Genomic DNA, 19,506 nt, shown 5'->3' with positions numbered 1-19,506 from the left:
AATTTCTAATTTGTGAAAAGATAGGAACAATTTCAATCAGATAATTAGTAAAAATATTGTACGCATTTAAACAAAGCAAAGGACATGTGATAGTAAGCCAAAAGCATAGTTAAGAAAGCTTAATTTTGATTTAGTGAATACTGTAGATGAGTTGACAAATTGTGATTTCCTGACACATTACAAATTGAAACTGTGGGCTGAAGTACTAACTCTGATAATCTCTAGATGCAATCTGTTTCATGATTCCAGAAATAGTCTATTATTTTGCCTCTATTAATCAATGCACCAAGATTTAGAATCAGATGAAAAATGCAAGAAGAGAAGCTGTCTTATTTGTACTCACCTGTAAGCATAGAAGATGATGCTGTACATGGTTTTATAGAGCAGTTAATGCAAAGGTTATGTCAAAGAAACTTAAATGTTTTCTTAGATATTTAATTTTATAATTCTTTTTATAATTATTTGAATTTATGCTGAAAAACTGATTTATCTTTTGCATAATATATTTTCCCAGAAATTATTTCTAAAAATATAAGTAATACTGGCATATTGTTCACTTTTCAGTTTTGCTACAAGAAAAGAGTCTATAGACAATTAAATCTTGATGAAAAACAAGTAGCCAAATTGCACACTAAGGTAAGTCCATGTTCAAACAAAATCTTTTATGTTAATGATATACTATAGACTTCTAGTTATTTTAAAGAGAAACAGATAAAAAACAATGTATTTAATATTTTCCAAGAATCTAGAACCTATAGAATATATTTAGAACAGTTAGAATATATTTGTGCAGACAAAATATGGATGGAAAGTAGAATACAACTTTTTATCCATAGTACAGATTAGTTCATAAAAAGTTACCACATGTAGATATATAATCCAAACTAGTCTTGCCAATAGCAAGGGGCTATGAGAACTAGTCCAAGACGCATATGATGATGGGGTGATAAAACTGCCAATCAAAGCAGGGTAATGCTGTGGGAATATTGAACTGAGGAGAGGAGGATTTGGAAAACAAAATATAGTCACAGAAGCCTACTTTAGGAGACCCTTCAACTTATTAGAAAGATACGATTATATTTAGCATCAGGAAGGGAAAATATTGACATTATAATACTGTGAACCAGTTTATAACTAAAAGTCACTGGGAGTATACATTTAATTCATTATTATTGTTTAATCCACTATTATTAAATTTAATTTATTATAATAACCCATTTTAAATTAATTAATAGAAATGAGTTTAGGGTTAGATTAGGGTTAGGGTAAGAAGTGACTGATCCATCCTAGATCTTTCTGCACATTTCACCTTGTCATGAGAAATGAGGAGGGAAATTTGATGTTGGCAGCAAAAGCAGCAAATCATTTGAGGTCTTCAGAGTTAACAGATAATATTTTAATTTTGAAAACCCCAAAACTCATCCACAATAAGAAGGCTGTATGGAAGGTTCTGTGCTAGTTCTTTGTTTAAAATACTGCCTTTATGAAAATAATGGTAATGGTAATGTCAAAGTGTAATAATGCACATGGTGACATCATTGCACAAATACTGTTATTACAAACTCTTATTAGGACATATGACATTGTTTATTGCAACTTTGGTGTAGTGGTGATGTTCCTTTGCACAAAGTCATAAAAGACAAGATGATAGTCACACGGTTGATTGAAGCTCACTTCTTTCCACATGTGTAAAATGTCAATAACTCCCCTGTGGACATTTGTACATATGAATGTTAATTTATGACCATGGAATATCTCAATGAGATACAATATTGCTGTAGTATTCAAATACCTAGCAATGATCTAAAATTCAAACAAAATGTTTAGCAGGTAACAATGAGGAATATTTCTGTAAATTAGGGGAATTAAATGTTTCATAAATAATGCAATATGCATTGATTAGTTTATTATTTGCAAATTATCCTAATCTTCATTGGGCCTCCAAGCCATGGAAATTTTACAGACTTGTTTTTTTACCAACTACAAAAAGATCTTGCTTCTAATTCTGCAAGGAGCACATAGCCATTATAACTGAAAGTCATTAATAACTTTAACCCTTATAATTTGATCAGTTGTAATTAACTCATGCATTTGTTAGATTGCATGATAAATAATTCTAATAATTCTTTCTGGAATGTCTTGTAAGACTTAATATACATCCTACCTAAAATATACAACCTAATCTCCATTGTAAATCGGAAAAGCATTATATATCTTTTTACAACATCTCAATAATACTAATAATAATTCAAGAGTGCATAAATTTCATGTAGGAAATATACTCCTTTGTGATTTGTCCCTTTACTCATATTTCAGAAGTAAATAAGTAGTAGGTGAGAAGATATGTTGAATATGGACGGTCTCCTGAATATTTGTGTATGAGTGTGTATCTAAAAATCTGTCATTTTTTCCTCTAAGTGAAATGTTTATCCTATAACAAATATTTTTCAAATTAATACTTTCAGGCTAATTTTCGAAAATTTATGGACCTTGTTCATCACTGTTCAGTTGAAAAACTAATGAAGATGCTAGACCGAGGACTTGATCCCAACTATCATGACTTAGAAAATGGAGGTATGAATTAAACCAAGCTGTTAGTAAGACATTTATTTATTTATAAATGAAAAATGTTAAATGTGTAAACTGTTGAACATGCATAATAAAACCTTATTAGTTGACTTTTAGACAGTTTGTTTTCATTCTTGTCTACTGTAGAAACCCCACTAACTCTGGCAGCTCAACTTAGCAATACTGCAGAAGTAATCAAAGCATTGAAAAATGGAGGAGCTCATTTAGATTTTAGAGCCAAAGATGGAATGACAGCATTACATAAAGCAGCTAGAGCCAAGAATCAACTGACCCTGAAGGTAAATTGAACAAGGCATATTGTTTTTAATAAAAGAAATATAAGTAACAAATCCTGCACTAATTTCCAGTGTGCTTAATGGGTTGGGGTTTTTTTGCTCAAAGGTTTCTATCTTTAGCTTTTGGCTTTCAAGACTTATTTTCAAAGATGAATTTATTTGATAAAAAGGAAAAGGATGTGGAAACTTTACTTTGTTAATTGTCATACAGTGTTAATATTTGTCTTTGGGAAAATGGAATATAGGTAGTCTTCCACAGATGATCACAATTGAGCCCAAGATTTCTGTTGCTAAGTGAATCATTTCCTAAGTGAGTTTGGCCTATTTTACGACCTTTCTTGTCACAGTTGTTAAGTGAATCATTGTGATTATTAAGTTAGTAACATAGCTGTTAAGTGAATTTGGCTTCCTTATTGACTTTGCTTGCCAGAAGGTTAAAAAAATGATCACATGACCCCAGAGATAGTGCAACTGTCATAAATATGAGTCAGTTGCCAAGCATCTGAATTTTGATAATGTGACCATGGGGAATGCTGCAATGGTCATAAGTTTGAAAAATGGTCATAAGTCACTTTTTTCAGTGCTGTTGTAACTTTGAACAGTCACTAACTGTTGTAAGTCAATGACTACTTGTAGTTCAAATATTATTAATGAAGGTGATTTTAATCAAATATATTTATTTTGCTTGTTCTATAATAATCACTAATTTTGCTTTGTAAATTTGAAAGCACACAAATAATGCATGTAATATAAGCACTAGATTCAGTCTCCTGAATTATTAGAAATTGCAGTATTACCCTATGAATTTCACTGTAGAGACAAGAACATGCAAAAGGTGAGACTAGAAGAAATGCATGAATATCCCCTTTGTTTTTATTGTAAATTTGGAAACCAGACTTTCTAAGTAAAATACACTTCCCAGAAGCATCCCCATGTGGTGGGAGGGGTCGTGAAAAAAGGAAAATTGGTCCAATAAAAGCAAGAGTTCTGATGGCATGATTCAAGCATGTCCCTTTTCTGTGTAATTCATGATGTCTCTTTACTTTCAAAACGAAATGGTGTTGGCATTCAAGATATTTCCAAGTAAATAGCCATGCTGGACTACTCATAACTTTGTGTATGTAACAATCAGAAACATACTTGCTTTGCAGAGCACACAAACTAAAATGTGGTTTGTTTACTTTTTCTTAGTGCAGTGCATGAATCCAGCAAATTAATGGTTTGCAAACCATAATCTGTAGGTTAGTATTATTTATAAAACCATCATTCTGTTTAGTCAACAAATAATTGCTTAACCAAAAGGAAACAAACAATACAGTTATATGGTTCACTATATTCTCTAAGGGCTGTTCTCAAATAGGAATTCATTGGACTGCATGATCAGTTTACTGAAAAGGATGAAATGTAGACATAACAAACAATTCACCTTCAGAATTTTGTTAAAACTTAAAATTACCTTACAGACTCTCTTAGATCTTGGAGCATCTCCAAACTACAAAGATAGCTGTGGGTTGACACCACTGTATCACACTGCTGTAGTAGGAGGCGATCCATCTTGTTGTGAGTTGCTACTACATGAACATGCTACGGTTGGTTGTAGAGACGAAAATGGATGGCAGGAAATCCACCAGGTAGAAAAGTTACACTAAGATAATTATCAATTTTTCTGTAACACTTCTATCTTTTGTTCAAATATTTGGTAATTGTATAATCTATGTAATGAAACGATATAAAAAAATTGCTTCAGTAAAAATGACTTTAAACAAAACTGTTCTTTACTAAAATCATACAACAATTTGAAACATATTTTTATTGCTCTATATAATATATATAGAGAGACTGTGAGTTCTAGTTCTGCCATGAAAGTCCTCTGGGTGACCTTGGACCAGTCACACACACTCACCACAACTTCCCCCACAGGGGTGGTGTTGTGGAGAAAATGGAAGGAGGCTGTGTTCGCCACCATGAGTTCTGTATAAAAATAATAAAGGTGAAATACAATACAATACAATACATTACAATACAGTACAGTACAGTACAATACAATGCAATACAATGCAATATAATACAGATGATATTCTGGATATTTTGTATGCTAACATACTATTCACTTTTGCACAGAAATTATTTACTTGTGTATTCATTTTCACAAAAGCAACAGCTTTTTGATGATTTTTAGCTGTCTCAGTGAAAATATTCATGATGTTTTCTGTTGGTCCTCTCTGTGTCCTTTGGCCAGTTCAACTTTATTATGAGGAGACTGTTTATTTTTCATTTCTTTAGTTGGTCAGTTCAACTTTATTATGAGGAGACCGTTTATTTTTCATTTCTTTAGTTGTGTCTGATATTTCTCTAAATAGCTACTTTATGTTTCTTGATAATAGATGTTAATTTTGTTAACAAAATGAAAAAGTTACTTATTGTATTGGTAAAAAGATAATGAAAAGTTAATAAAGGACATAGGTACATTTTTACTTCTCCTTCAAGGAAAGTTTTCATGGAGTGATTAAGTCCCATAGTTCCAGTTATTGAAAAGAGGATCTTTAACTGTTAGAATTCTGCTTTAATTTTATAGCTAGTGCATGTATTACTTTTAGAACAATCATTTTAAAGCTCTTCTCAGTGCTTATAGTGCCCTCTTGAGCTGATCGATAGAATTAACTTCATTGGGCAATGCTAGACTTTCTCATTTAGCATATAATATAAGTAGTTCTGAGAATTTCTGAGGAGCTAAGCCATAAGTGTGCTCATATGACAGACTCTCCTGGGTCTAACTTAATCATGGTTCAGTTAGCAGAGTTAAGCTTAGAGTTAGTAAATGATTAAAAATTTGGCAGAAATAAACTTTTCTCCAATTTAAAAACTAGGATAAATATATTTAAAAATGGGGAAGAAGAGCAGATTTCAAAAAAAAGGAAAGAAAGAAAAAATAGATCTAGATAAAATTCTTTTAGAGTGATATCTTGAATTAAAAGATCACAGATTTACATGAAATTTACCCCTTAGGAAAGTGCTACATCTTTATGTATTTCACTCATTTCTTATCTTTCTTGTATAAAGCATGTATACATTTTGCTTTCATTTTCAGTAAGACTTTGTTGACTGTCATATATTTAGTCATAATTTTCTAATAAAACAATTTTGTGTATAGATAATCCTCGACTTATAACCACAACTGAGCTCAACATTTATGTTTCAAGTGAGAAATTTGTTAAGTGACCCTTGCCCCATTTTATGACTTTTCTTCTTGCCCCATTTGTTAAGTGAATCACTGGAGTTGTTAAATTAATAACATGGTTGTTAATTGAATCTGGTTTCCTCATTGACTTTGCTTGCAAAAGGTGATCCCATGACCCCAGGACACTGCAACTGTCATAAATATGAACCAGTTGTCAAGCATCCAAATATAAATCATGTGACCATGGCTGCAATGGTCGTAAGTGAGAAAAATGGTCATAAGTCACTTTTTCAGTGCTGTTGTAACTTTGAACAGTCACTAAAATGAATTGTTTTAAGTCGAGGACTACCTATATTCTGTATTTCCTAGTTTGTATTAAGAACAATCACAAAAATGCAGCTTTAGTGCTTTTAGCTATACATGTAGTCCTTAACTTGCAATCACAATTGAGAGCAGAATTTTGGTTGCTCAACAAGTGTAACATGTCCAATTTTGTAATATTTTTTTCAAAGTTTTTATTTTTTACAACAAACATACGAACAAAACATAAAAACATAAAGCCCTCTTTCAATTATATACATGCAGTGTGTCAGTTGGTTACAATCTTTTGTGCTTTCCCTTTTTTATCATTACTCACAAGCTGTATAAATTCTCACCTTATCGGTCTAGCTTGTATTTATATAATATCAATTATTAAACATTCATTTGACTATTTTTCAATCATTTTATATGAGATATTCTAATTTTCCTTATACATTCATCCAATGGTTATATATTTTATATTGTATTCTTTATCAGTCTATTAACTTTTATTGTAAGGCTTACTAATCTATTTCTTTACCATGTCTTTTTATCTAACCATTGATAAAATAAATCCCTTATCATATAAAATTGTTTATCCCCTTGTTCTCTAATTTCAAATGTCAATTTACTCATTTCGGCACAGTCCATGATTTTCTTAACAATTTCCTCCTGCATAGGTATTTTTTCATTTTTCCAATTCTTAGCAAATACAATTCTAGCCACTGTTAAAACATTTACAATCAAATACACTGCTCAAAAAAATAAAGGGAACACAAAAATAAGACATCCTAGATCTGAATGAATGAAATATTCTTATTAAATACGTTGTTCATTACATAGTTGAATGTGCTGACAACAAAATCACACAACAATTATCAATGGAAATCAAATTTAGCAATCCATGGAGGTCTGGATTTGGAGTTACACTCAAAATTAAAGTGGAAAAAAATGCTACAGGCTGATCCAACTTTGATGTAATGTCCTGAAAACAAGTCAAAATGAGGCTCAGTAGTATGTGTGGCCTCCTCATGCCCTACAAGGCCTGGGCATGCTCCTGATGAGGAGGCGGATGGTCTCCTGAGGGATCTCCTCCCACACCTGGACTAAAGCATCCCCCAATTCCTGGACAGTCTGTGGTGCAACGTGGCATTGGTGGATGGAGCGAGACATGATATCCCAGATGGGCTCAGTTGGATTCACGTATGGGAAACAGGTGGGCCAGTCCATAGCATCAGTGCCTTCGTCTTGCAGGAACTGCTGGCATACTCCAGCCACATGAGGTCTAGCATTGCCTTGCATTAGGAGGAACCCAGGGCCAACCGCACCAGCATATGGTCTCACAAGGGGTCTGAGGATCTCATCTCGGATCTCATCTCTGCGGCCCCCTAAAGAAATGCCACCCAATACCATTACTGACCCACTGCCAAAACGCTCATGCTGGAGGATGTTGCAGGCAGCAGAACGTTCTCCACGGTGTCTCCAGACCCTGTCACATCTGTCACACGTGCTCAGTGTGAGCCTGCTTTCATCTGCGAAGAGCACAGCGCGCCAGTGGCGAATTTGCCAATCTTGGTGTTCTCTGGCAAATGCCAAACATCCTGCACGGTATTGGGCTGTAAGCACAACCCCACCTGTGGACATGGGCCCTCATACCACCCTCATGGAGTCTGTTTCTGACCATTTGAGCATCCACATGCACATTTGTGACCTGCTGAAGGTCATTTTGCAGGGCTCTGGCAGTGCTCCTCCTGTCCCTCTTTGCACAAAGGTGGAAGTAGCGATCCTGATGCTGGGTTGTTGCCCTCCTACGGCCTACTCCACATCTCCTGATGTACTGACTTGTCTCCTGGTAGCGCCTCCATCCTCTGGACAGTACGCTGATAGACACAGCAAACCTTCTTGCCACAGCTCGCATTGATGTGTCATCCTGGATGAGCTGCACTACCTGAGCCACTTGTGTGGGTTGTAGACTCCGTCTCATGCTACCACTAGAGTGAAAGCACCACCAGCATTCAAAAGTGACCAAACCATCAGCCAGAAAGCATAGGAACTGAGAAGTGGTCTGTGGTCACCACCTGCAGAACACTCCTTTATTGGGGATGTCTTGCTAAATGCCTATGCACCTGTTGTCTATTCCATTTGCACAACAGCATGTGAAATTGATTGTCAATCAGTGTTGTTACCTAAGTGGACAGATTGATTTCACAGAAGTGTGATTGACTTGGAGTTACATTGTATTGTTTAAGTGTTCCCTTTATTTTTTTTTGAGCAGTGTATTTCAGTTCTTTACAATATATTTCTGGTATAATTTCCAATAAAAATATCTCAGGTTTAAAATCTATGTGTTGTTTTGTCATTTTTTCCAACCATGTGTGGATTATAGTCCAATATCTTTTTGCATCCGAGCATGTCCACCACATGTGGTAATATGAACCAGGTATCTGATGACATTTCCAACATTTATCTGATTTATTCTTGAACATCCTTGCAATTCTCGTCAGGGATAAAACATCTTATACAAATTTCCTTTATATGCAGTTGACATTGTCATTTTATAATTTTGAGACCACAATTTTTGCCATTTATCTAAATCAATCCCATATCCAAAATGTTCCCCCACGCAATCATTGTTTCTTTTACTTGTTCTTCCTCTAATTTAAACTCTAGCAAATGTCCATAAAGTTTTTTATTACTTTTTCATCAGTACCTGTCAAAATTTTATCTAAATCAGTCAACTTATCATAGATACCTTCTGTTTTAACATCTTTATCAAATCTAGATTGTATTTGCAAATATGAAAACCAATTCATTTTTATACCTTGTTCTTCCAACGCTTGCATAGATTTAAGTTCACACTTTTCATTCAATATCTCACCATATCTAACTGTTTGTTCCTTTTTATATATTATTGGATAGGAAAAAGCTTCAATAGTAGATAATCATAGTGGAATTTTTAAATAATATTGTTTTTTTATCTTCTCCCAGTTTAGAAACAATGCTTCTCGAATATGTCTTCTAAAGTACCCCTGCGTTTTAGTTCCCTTATACCAGAAGAAGGCATGCCACCCTAACAGCAGGTCATGTCCTTCTAAATTCAAAAGTCTAGTATTCCTTAGTGTTATCCACTCCTTTATCCACATCAGACTCGTCGCTTGGTAGTATAATTCCCATTTGGGCAAAGCAAATTCTCCTCTTATTCTTGCTTCTTGTAACAATTTAAGTTTTATTCTTACTTTCTTCCCCTGCCAAATGTATTTTAGCACTATTTTGTTTAAATCTTCAAAAAATTCTTTCCCTAATCTGATTGGAATTGTCTGGAATAAGTATAAGATTCTAGGCAATACATTCATCTTAATTGTAGATATTCTCCCAATCAGTGATAATTGTAAATTTTCCCATTTTATCAAATCTGTCGCAATCTGTTGTTTAAGTTTGAGATAATTGTCCTCCTTAAGTGTGCTACATCTTGGTGTTATATGTATCCCTAAATACCTAACCTTGTTTGTGACCTGAATCCCCAAAACTTCCTCCAATTCTTTCTTTCATCTTACTAACATGTTCTTTGCTAAAATCTTTGTTTTATCTTTATTTATTTTCAAACCTGCTACTTTCCCATACTCTTCTATCTTTTCTATCGGTTTAGGTGCAGACTCCAATGGATCCTCTAATATAAATACCAGGTCATCTGCAAAAGCTTGTAATTTATACTCTTCTTTTTTAATTTTCATTCCTTTTATTTCTTTTTCTTCTCTGATGTTCTTATTCAGCACTTCCAGTGTTAACACAAACAACAGAGGCGACAGTGGTCTGGTCCCTTTTCTTATGTCTATAAAGTCTGTTAACTCTCCATATATCATAACCTTTGCAGTTTGTTTATGATATATCGTTTTGATGGCTTGAGTAAATCTTTTACCAAAGCCCATTTGGTTCAATTGTAACAGCATAAAACACCAGTTCACATTATCAAAGGCTTTTTGTGCATCTATAAACATCAGAGCCATTTGTTTTTCAGGATGTGTCTCATAGTATTCCAGTGTATCTAAAATTATTCTCATATTATCTTTAATCTGTCTCTTCGGCAGAAATCCATTTTGATCAAGATGAATAAAATTGTTTAAGTATCTTTTCAGTCTTTCTGCCAGAATTGAAGCAAAAATTTTATGATCTGAATTTAATAGTAATTTGTAATCTGTAATTTTTAACTTGCTCTGGGTCTGTGTCCTCCTTTGGTACAAGTATGATATATGCTTCTGACCATGTTTCGGGTATTCTCTTCTTTGTCATAACTTCATTTATAATTTCTAATAAGTGAAGATTCAATGTTTCCAGGAATGTTTTCTAAAATTCCACTGGCAAACCTTCCAGACCTGGTGCTTTCCCAATGTTTTGCTTTTTTAAAACTTCTGTTAATTCCATCATTGTTATATTACTTTCTAACATTGTTTCAATATCTTTGGGTATCTGGGGCAAATTTGCTTCCTGTAAGTATTGTTGAATTCTTTCTTCCTGAACATTCTCTTGATGGTACAGTTTTCCATAGTAATCTTGAATATTTTTCTTCTTCTCTGCATTTCCATAGCATACCTGTCCTTGTTCATTTATCAATTGATTTATTCTTCTCAAGTCTCTTTGCTTTCTCAGTTTATATGCTAGCCATCTGCCTGGTTTGTTTGCATCTTCAAAATAGTTCTGCTTAGCATTTTTAATTTTTTGTGCTTTTTGTTCTTTTTCCATTAGCCCCATTTTATGCTCAGCTTTTTCAACTGTATCAATTCTGTGTCTTTGTTCCTGCCAGGTAAACATGAGACCTTCGGGTATCAGCCATCTGTAATTTATTCCTCTCTTAAGTAACTCTTTGGTAAAAAATAAATATTCTCTTCTTATCTCTCTCACTCTTCTCGGTACCTGTTTCAGTACCACTATATCTTTATCTTTCTACTTTAGTGTTTTTTCTCTTGCCACCTGCAGTATTTGTGATTTAATTATTTTCTTAGTAAATCTGATATGAACTTCTCTTGGCAGTTTATTGCTCATCGCATATCTTGTATAAACACGAAAAACCTCATCCATTCCATCCATCATCTTCTCTTTAGTTACCTCTAATGCTTCTGCCAGGATTTCTGTCATCATTTCAGCAAGGTTTTCACCCTTTTCTTCTATATTTTGAAATCTAAGAGAGAATTCTGATCTATCAATTTCCCATCCCAATGATCGCAGAGATCTGCCCTTATCTCTTTCCACTTCACTCAATCGGGTATCCATATCTCCAATCCTCTTATCTCTTTGTACATCTTATTCTTCAATTTTCTTAATTCTGTCCGCGTATTGCATAATCATCTGTTGAATATTTTCAATTTTTTCATCTGTCTTTTCCATTCTTTGCTCAATATTCTCCATTCTCTTTTCAATATTATCTGTTTTTACTTGAATCTTTTGAATTCCTTGCATAATCATCTGCAGTGTCACTTCTTTCTCCTTCTCTTGTTGTAACATCACCTGTATTGATCGTTGTCCTCCAGATGGTGAGGAAGAAGAAGTCGGGATTGAAGAAGCTGAGGCTGGTATTTTTCTGCCCATCTTAGAGTACAATAGAAAAATTGAGAAGAAAAAGGAAGAGCAGCCAATTGCCACTCCAGTAAAAAAAAAATAAAAAAAAAGATAAAAATAAAAAAGGGAAGGGAAAAAATCTTCAGGCACTTTAATACCTTAATCCAATTGGTTCCAATTATGTAGGAAAAAAGAAAAAAAAGAAAAAAAATATAAAATGGAAAAAGGATGAAAAAATAAAAAAAATAGGAAAAAATTTAAAAAGGCAGAAATCTGAATATTCCCCTTGCTAAAAAGGAAAAACAAAGGGAGGGGGGAGAAAGTAGTCTTATTCTTGCATCAAAGGACTCAAGTCCAAAATATAAAAATCCAACAGGGAGGGGGGGAATAGAAAAAAAAAGGAAAGAGAAAAAGCAATTCTGTCAATAAGCAAAGCACTGCCACTATATGTTCGAGGCTCTTTACTAAATCAAAAAACAAAATTTCCAGTTCTGTTTTCAAGGTCACTTCAATCTTCTTTCTTCAATTTCAAATCCAGAAGAGCACCTGCAAACAATCTACATGCTCTTCTCACTATCTTTTCCTTGAATGTAACAGCAAATGTATCAACAAGAAAGACAGAAAGGAAAACAATGTATCCAAGCCTCCAGGTGGCAGCACTACTTTTATCTTCACTTTTAAATTTAATTTTTAGTCTTTTAGGGTGTTCTCTCCAGAAAAAAAATAACTAGAAAATTATCTCACCAAACTGAAACACTTGCTTTCTTCTGTTCCAGAGCTGTCCCAGCTTCAGCAGCTTTAATGGCTGCCTCTCCACCACGGGAAAAAAGGGCTTCTCCTGGATCTACCAGGGACTTTGCAATGTTCCTGGGATCGACAGGATGTGCCCTCCTCTGTCACCATCTCTACGGGACGGTTTAGGTCTGTTGGGACTGTCCTGAAATGGAGATATCAGCAGCGATCTTAGAGCTTAAAGATTGCATGCTGTACTGCTGTGATACAAGCTCTGCCCTATAATATTTTTGACATAGTTGTTAAGTGAAATTATTATGGGAATCTGGCTTCCCCATGGACTTTTCTTGTAAGAAGCTGCCTATGAAAGTAGCAAATGTCAACCACATGACACTGGGATGCTGCAGCTGTCAAAACTACATACCAGTTGCCAAGTGTCCAAATTTACATCAGGTAACCATGGGGATGCTGCAACAGTTGAAAATGTGAGGACTAGATGTAAATAACTTTTTGAGGTACTATTGTTGACTTTGAATGATCACTAAAAGAATGGTGGTAGGTGGAGGGCTACCTGTAATCAGAGACAGATCAGGTTGGTTTATGTATATCTATGATGTAACATGGACAATGTTATGACTTAACTGGGGTAAAAGCAACCTTTCTCAACCTGGTGAGTATTTCCTGATACTTGAGAATGCAACTATAAAATTTCCTAGCTAGCATTTGTTGGACATACTTATGAATAGACAGGGAATATTTATGTAACACAACCATGCTTTTTTCTACTAATTGTGCAGGATGTGATATGTCTTCTTCTGATGAAGAAGCCATCTGTCCAAGCTGGTTTTTTTCAGTCATTTCAGGCACATATTAGATATACAGATATAGATACAAATATTATACACACACACACACACACACACACACACACACGTATACATACAGACACAGACACAGACACTAAGGACCATACCCACTATTTGCAGCCAACTTTGTTTCAGCTTTTAAAATAATTGTTTTGTTAGGATGATAGTATGTGGGTGCTATAAACCATAGTTTTGTGCATTTCATAGATAGCCTACTGTATAATTTTATTATTCATGGGTATTCATTAATTTTTCTGCTATGGAAAGTTCTGTTTTATGATTGGAAAGTTCATGACACAAAGAGTAAAAATAAAATAAAAGCCTTCTGTTTGTATATGACTTTTTAATTTTTTTACAATATACACTGCAGGTCAAACAAGCAGAAAACTAGTAAAGTGTATTCATGAACACCAGTTAGCAGTTAGAAGACATGATGGAAATCCCTTAATTTCACAAAACATGTTCCAATTGAATCATAGTTTCAACTGAGAAATTGTAGGCATTCTAGACCAAGTTAAATTCCAAAATGCTAAGGAATTCTCAGAAGCTTGGCATAATTGGTCATCAATAGACACATAGAAATAAACAGCATTTACCCACCATTCAAGAGAGGGAGAATTTAAAAAAAAAAGCTAGAAGGAAACAAAAAGATTAATCTGTCCACCAGCCACAAGCCAAATAAGCAGGGATTAACATCAGATAAACAACCAAGCAGTCAATAATACCCTAATCAGGAAAAAAAGGAGAAGACAACATCTCCACCAGCATTTGCAGGGCAAGCTACTGTATACCGGCAGCAACCCTCACACTCACTAGCACTATAGATCTTACCTAGTGAGGTAATAAAATGTATGCATGCAAATAACAAAGCTCAGAGAGTTCAAACCTATATTCTTTTTCTTAAATAGTAATAAATAAGTTCTATATACAGACCTACCCATGCAATTTATATCATTGGGTTATCTTTACTAGTTATTATTGTGGCCTTGTTATATATGTATATTTTCTATATATAAAAATGGTGCCATAAATAAGTATTTGGCTTGACTTTAAGGTAATAGAGCAGTGAATCATAATTCTCAACAAATGTTTAATCACATCTCAGAAACATCATTTTTAGTGCCATTCAGTGGCCTTTTTCTATTACTTTATGGTTCTCTTTCTCTCCCCCACCCCTTCCTATCTATGGGCATTTTTATTATTAACTATCCATTTCATTAGGCAATAGAGAAGGACCTTATTATGACAATTATTTCTAACAAGAGGATCTAAGAAGTTACATTGTTTATATCTTTTTTTTCTGTTTTGTTAAAGTGTTTAGGGGTTAGAGATAGAGTATAAATCTCTAATTAAAATATTGCTTAAATGTTTCACCAGCCAATGTTTTAATACTTTTGAAAATGGGTCCACTAGAGTCACTCTTAAAAAATAGTTGCAGACAGTGACTTTATTAATTAAGTAGTTGGTGATAATACACATTTCATCTGTCTCAAGCAGACAAAGCAACCTTATCAGTTGTTATGTACTGAATTATAATTTTATGTAAGCTTTCAGTCACCAAAACATTTTTACTTCTAACAAAGTTTTTAAATTATTTTAAAATAAAGATTTAAAAATAATTAAATGGCTGAATCTTACAAATTTGCACACAGAGCATAGAACTTGTGAGAATTTGGCCATTAAAAAACAAACAAACTAGTCAGTTGGTTGCTTGTGTCAGTATTCACCATGTATAACTTGTGCATATAATACTCAAAGCTTTAACATTTTAGGAGCATAAATGTAATTGACTTTTTAATTAAAATATGAGCACTTTATTTTATAGGCTTGTCGATATGGGCATGTCCAGCATTTAGAACATTTTCTCTTTTATGGAGCAGATATGGGAGCTCAGAACGCATCTGGAAACACAGCGTTGCATATCTGTGCACTTTACAATCAGGTTAGTTATCACAGCTTTGCTATTTAGAAATATTCTTTTATTAATAAATAAATATAAACATAAATAAATACTCTGTTATGCATGGGTACTATGGTTTTCATTCATGTGGGAATGAAAATTTAAGTTACTATTTCCATACATAATGCTTAGCTTTTTTCAGTCAAGCAATTACAGCTTATAACCACAATTGAGCCCCAAATTTCTGTTTCTACGTGAGACAGTTATTAAATGACAGTTGTTTGCCCCATCTTACGATCTTTGTTGCCACAGTTGTTAAGTGGATCACTTCAGTTGTTAAGTTAGTAAGATGACTGTTAAATTTCTTCCCCATTGACTTTGCTTGTCAGTAGGTCACAAAAAGTGAGCACATGACTCCAGGACATCGCAGTCGTCATAAATATGAGTCAGTGACACTTCCGGTTTGTCGGCTTCGGTGACAGCAGGGATTCGCCTTCTCTGCGATCCCTGCTGTGCTAGCCGCCTTGGTGCCTCCGATCCTGACAGATTTGGAGGCTAAGGCTGCCCTGTTGGGGCAGCTGAAGAAAGGGGGGATCCGGACAGGGGGTGTGGGCTATCGCAACCCCTCCCCCCAGCTGGCAATAACCCCCTTCTCTCAAGACGGTGAAGCGGCGGTCTTTATGGCCGCCATAAAGAAGCCGGCAACTGGATAAAGAATGCGCAGGAGGAAGAAGGAGTTTTAAAACGAAAGTCTTTTCTTGGTCGAACTGGGACCTTAATGACATATTTAACACCTGGGAAAGTATTGGCTTGGAAGCTATAATGTTCCCGATTGATGTTTTCAGCTGCGAAGAAAAGTGACGAAAAGGGGAAGTTACTCTCCCTCCCTTATGCAATTAACAAATGGACAAGGGAAACCAGCCTTTTGATAGAAGGTAAAACCTAAACTCCTTTGTTATAAGTGGGAAGGGAAAGGCTTGGGAAAACAAATTTTTACTCTAAGACTTTGCTGGAGGAGATGCCTTGAAGATAAAGAGAATAGAAATTAATTCTAAGAAAGACTTAAAGCACAGATTTCTTTCCCTAATTTGACTTCACCCCTAGAAGAGAAATTGTAAAAAGAAGAAGCTTGTACTCTGCCTGGACTGTTTGATGACTGTGGGACTTTGGGACTTTTGGGAACTGTTTTAAGTTTGGAAATAACTGATTGGTTTAATAATAAGAAGAGGATACAGAAAGAGAAGAAGAAACAGTTTAAAATGGCTCTATCTCTTGATGAACTAAAAAAACAATATTTAAAAATAAAGAAAGAAGGCAAAGATGTTATGGGAGAAGCCCTTTGTTTCCTAGATATGGCGCTTGTCATGTGTCAGCAAATTAAACAACAGCTGGAAGAAGCCGAGGAAGAAGAAGCCATTTTTAATGAACTAAACGGTGTGACTAAGAAAGAAAGGAGAAAGAGAGGAGCGAAAAGGAAGGACTTAAGAAATAAAAAAATGTTTATGAAAGAGAAAAAGAAAATGCAAAAACAACAGAATGCTAGAAAGCAAAAGGAAAGAGGAATGCAACAGAAAGGGGAAATCAAGAAGGCAGAGGTTTGGAGAGGAGGGGTAAAAAGTTTAGGCGGGCTAAGAAGGAAAGGGAAAAGGGGAAAAAAGTTACAAAGGTATAAAACAAGATAGAGAAAAGGAATTTTTTGGGGGGATAATGGGTAATATAAGGGATTTTTTTTTAAAAAAGGGGGGATTCTGCAAAGTACACATGAGTATTGTAATAGTGGTATTTGTATTATAAGTAGATAATCAGAACTTTTTAAGATCTAATAAAAGACTAAAATATCAAGGTATAACTTTAAAAGGTTTAATAATGAATGATATTAAGTTTTAATAAAATACTAAAGGGAATGTTTAAAATATTAGTTTAAATATAGAGTTTAATGGACTAACGTGTTGACTGTTATGGATTTATTATTGTAGTATTGGTTTCTGAAATAGTAGAATGTACTAAGCATAATATGATTGGGATTTAGGTGTTATTTTAAATTTTAATTCAGGGGAATGATAGAAAGGCATCATACTCAGATTAGTGATTCTAGGGGAAACTATTCTTTTTTAAATTGGAAACGAGACAGATGTAAATGGAGAAATGGACAAAAGATATAAAAATATTTTTCTTTAAAGCAAGATTAAATATATAAAACAGAATTAAGATGAGGCAAAACTGGAGAGGAGTTATATAATAGATATAGAATGGTAAATAAGAAGGGTAATGGTATATAAGAAGAGCATGAATTCAATTGAAGTCCATACAAAATGAGGTAATCTGGGGCCAAGTTACTTTCTAGAAGAAAGTTTTATGTTTTTATGTTTATGTCTTATGTGTGTGTGTTTAATTAAGAATTAAATAATCAAATCTCGGAGGAAGACTAGATGAGAATAATTATAAACAAGCCAGAGGAAAATATAAATGTGATGACTGAATACCAGATAAATTAGAAAGGAAATATGATTGAATAATGATTAAAGAGAAACAATGTGGAATTTGGTAAAGAGAATTTACGTGTTTATATGGAAATGGGATAAATTATAAGTACGTGATATAAAGCAATATGTTACCTGCCTTGTAAAGATCTACAATGGAAAGAGGTTTTATGTTTTTAATGTTTAATGATGTTTTGTTTTGTTTGTTTGTTTGTAAAATCAATAAAACTTGTTTTAAAAAAAAATAAATATGAGTCAGTTGAATTTGGATCATGTGACTGTGGGGATGCTGCAACAGTTGTGTGAAAACTGGTCATAGGTTACTTTTTTCTGTTGTAAGTTGAGAACTACCTGTAGTTGCTCCTGCTAATGTATTTAATTCATTGTGTACATAACAATAGCATGTATTAATCTCTACATGAGTCAATGCTTTGTGTATGGATATAGAAACTTACTATGATTTAGTTGTTTCAAGTCTGGAATATCATGAACTACTTGCTATTCTGGAAAATTTTCAAATAGAAAACTATTATATTATCTCTTACATATGATCAGAAAATAAATGAGGTGTTCACATATTTTACAGAATATTGCATCTCTGGAATGCTAGTTTTTATACACAGCTATTTTGGGGGAGTTTTAGGCAGGAGTTTTGAACACTTGTAGCAGCTGGTGACAACAATATGATTCACATGTAATGTTGGTCCCTTTGCTTGATTTTTCCTTAGGTTATTGTGTGGTAAGTTTAAATTATAATTTTGAAAAAAATCTGACTTTAATTATGTTTGAACAGGCCAGTTGTGTAATAATGTTTGGATGTTGGTTCCTAAGTAGTAGTACTAAAAGGATTCATACAAAGTTTTAGAAGGTGACTACCTTAGAGCTCAAACTCACAGTGTCACGTTGCCATCATGTGACGTTTCACAATGTTTTTTCCCTTCACAGAGCTGGCGTGGGCATGACCTACCCGTGGCCTATGCATCCAGCTCATGGGCTGCCAGTTTGACACCCTATCTTAGGGAATCAGCGATCAAAAACTTTAAAATATTTGCCATAATGCATTTATTTGGGATGTCTTCAGTATATTTCATTCTTTAGAATAGTGCCAGGTGTTTGCGTTTACTGTAGCAAGATCAAGTTTAAAGCAGCAGTTAATGATTTTATGGTTGGTTAACAGTTCTACATCTTTGAAATGTCAAAATGGAAGTAATGAAGAGATGAAGCTATGATTTGGTCCTGAAAAAACAATCAGAGAAAATAATGAAATAATACTTGAGAAGTTTAATGGTTTAACTTGGCTAGATTTTTTTCATACAAGCAGCTGGAGATTTTGCAAGAAGCAGCAGAAATTAATTATTTACTCTGGTCATTTTACCCACCAAAAGGAAGCAATTTATTAGTTAGTTGATATATAACCATATTTGTATAAATACACAATCTGAATATGAGAAATAACACATTTTATGCTATGTATCTCTGGCTGTTTTTGATGTTATGCCCAAGTTATATCTTCCTGCATCACACAAATTATGTCAGCTTGTAAAACAATAGGTTTTGCATATATGACAAACAAGATTTTAGTATTTTATCAATACCCAAAACTTTAACATTACAGTGTTTGGTTTCTAAGCTTCCC

The 19,506-nt window shown here is 34.1% G+C and overlaps 1 protein-coding gene across 9 annotated transcripts in view; it reads left to right on the top strand.

Annotated features, from left to right (window-relative positions):
* SHANK2 (SH3 and multiple ankyrin repeat domains 2) overlaps window positions 1–19,506 on the top strand; it is a 358,512-nt gene that overhangs the window by 39,303 nt on the left and 299,703 nt on the right. For all 9 annotated transcript variants that reach the window (XM_087921306.1, XM_026706776.2, XM_087921302.1 and 6 more), the window contains exons 4-8: window positions 565–636; window positions 2,466–2,574; window positions 2,716–2,867; window positions 4,328–4,495; window positions 15,316–15,432. In XM_087921306.1, the coding sequence (XP_087777432.1) occupies window positions 565–636; window positions 2,466–2,574; window positions 2,716–2,867; window positions 4,328–4,495; window positions 15,316–15,432 (618 nt within the window). The remainder of the gene's footprint in view (window positions 1–564; window positions 637–2,465; window positions 2,575–2,715; window positions 2,868–4,327; window positions 4,496–15,315; window positions 15,433–19,506) is intronic.

Source organism: Pseudonaja textilis, chromosome 1 (genome assembly GCF_049901715.1).
Source record: "Pseudonaja textilis isolate UNSWEBS1 chromosome 1, rPseTex1.2, whole genome shotgun sequence".
Taxonomy (NCBI): domain Eukaryota; kingdom Metazoa; phylum Chordata; class Lepidosauria; order Squamata; family Elapidae; genus Pseudonaja; species Pseudonaja textilis.
Note: the sequence above shows the minus strand (reverse complement) of the source record. Positions and strands in the feature narration are given on the sequence as shown.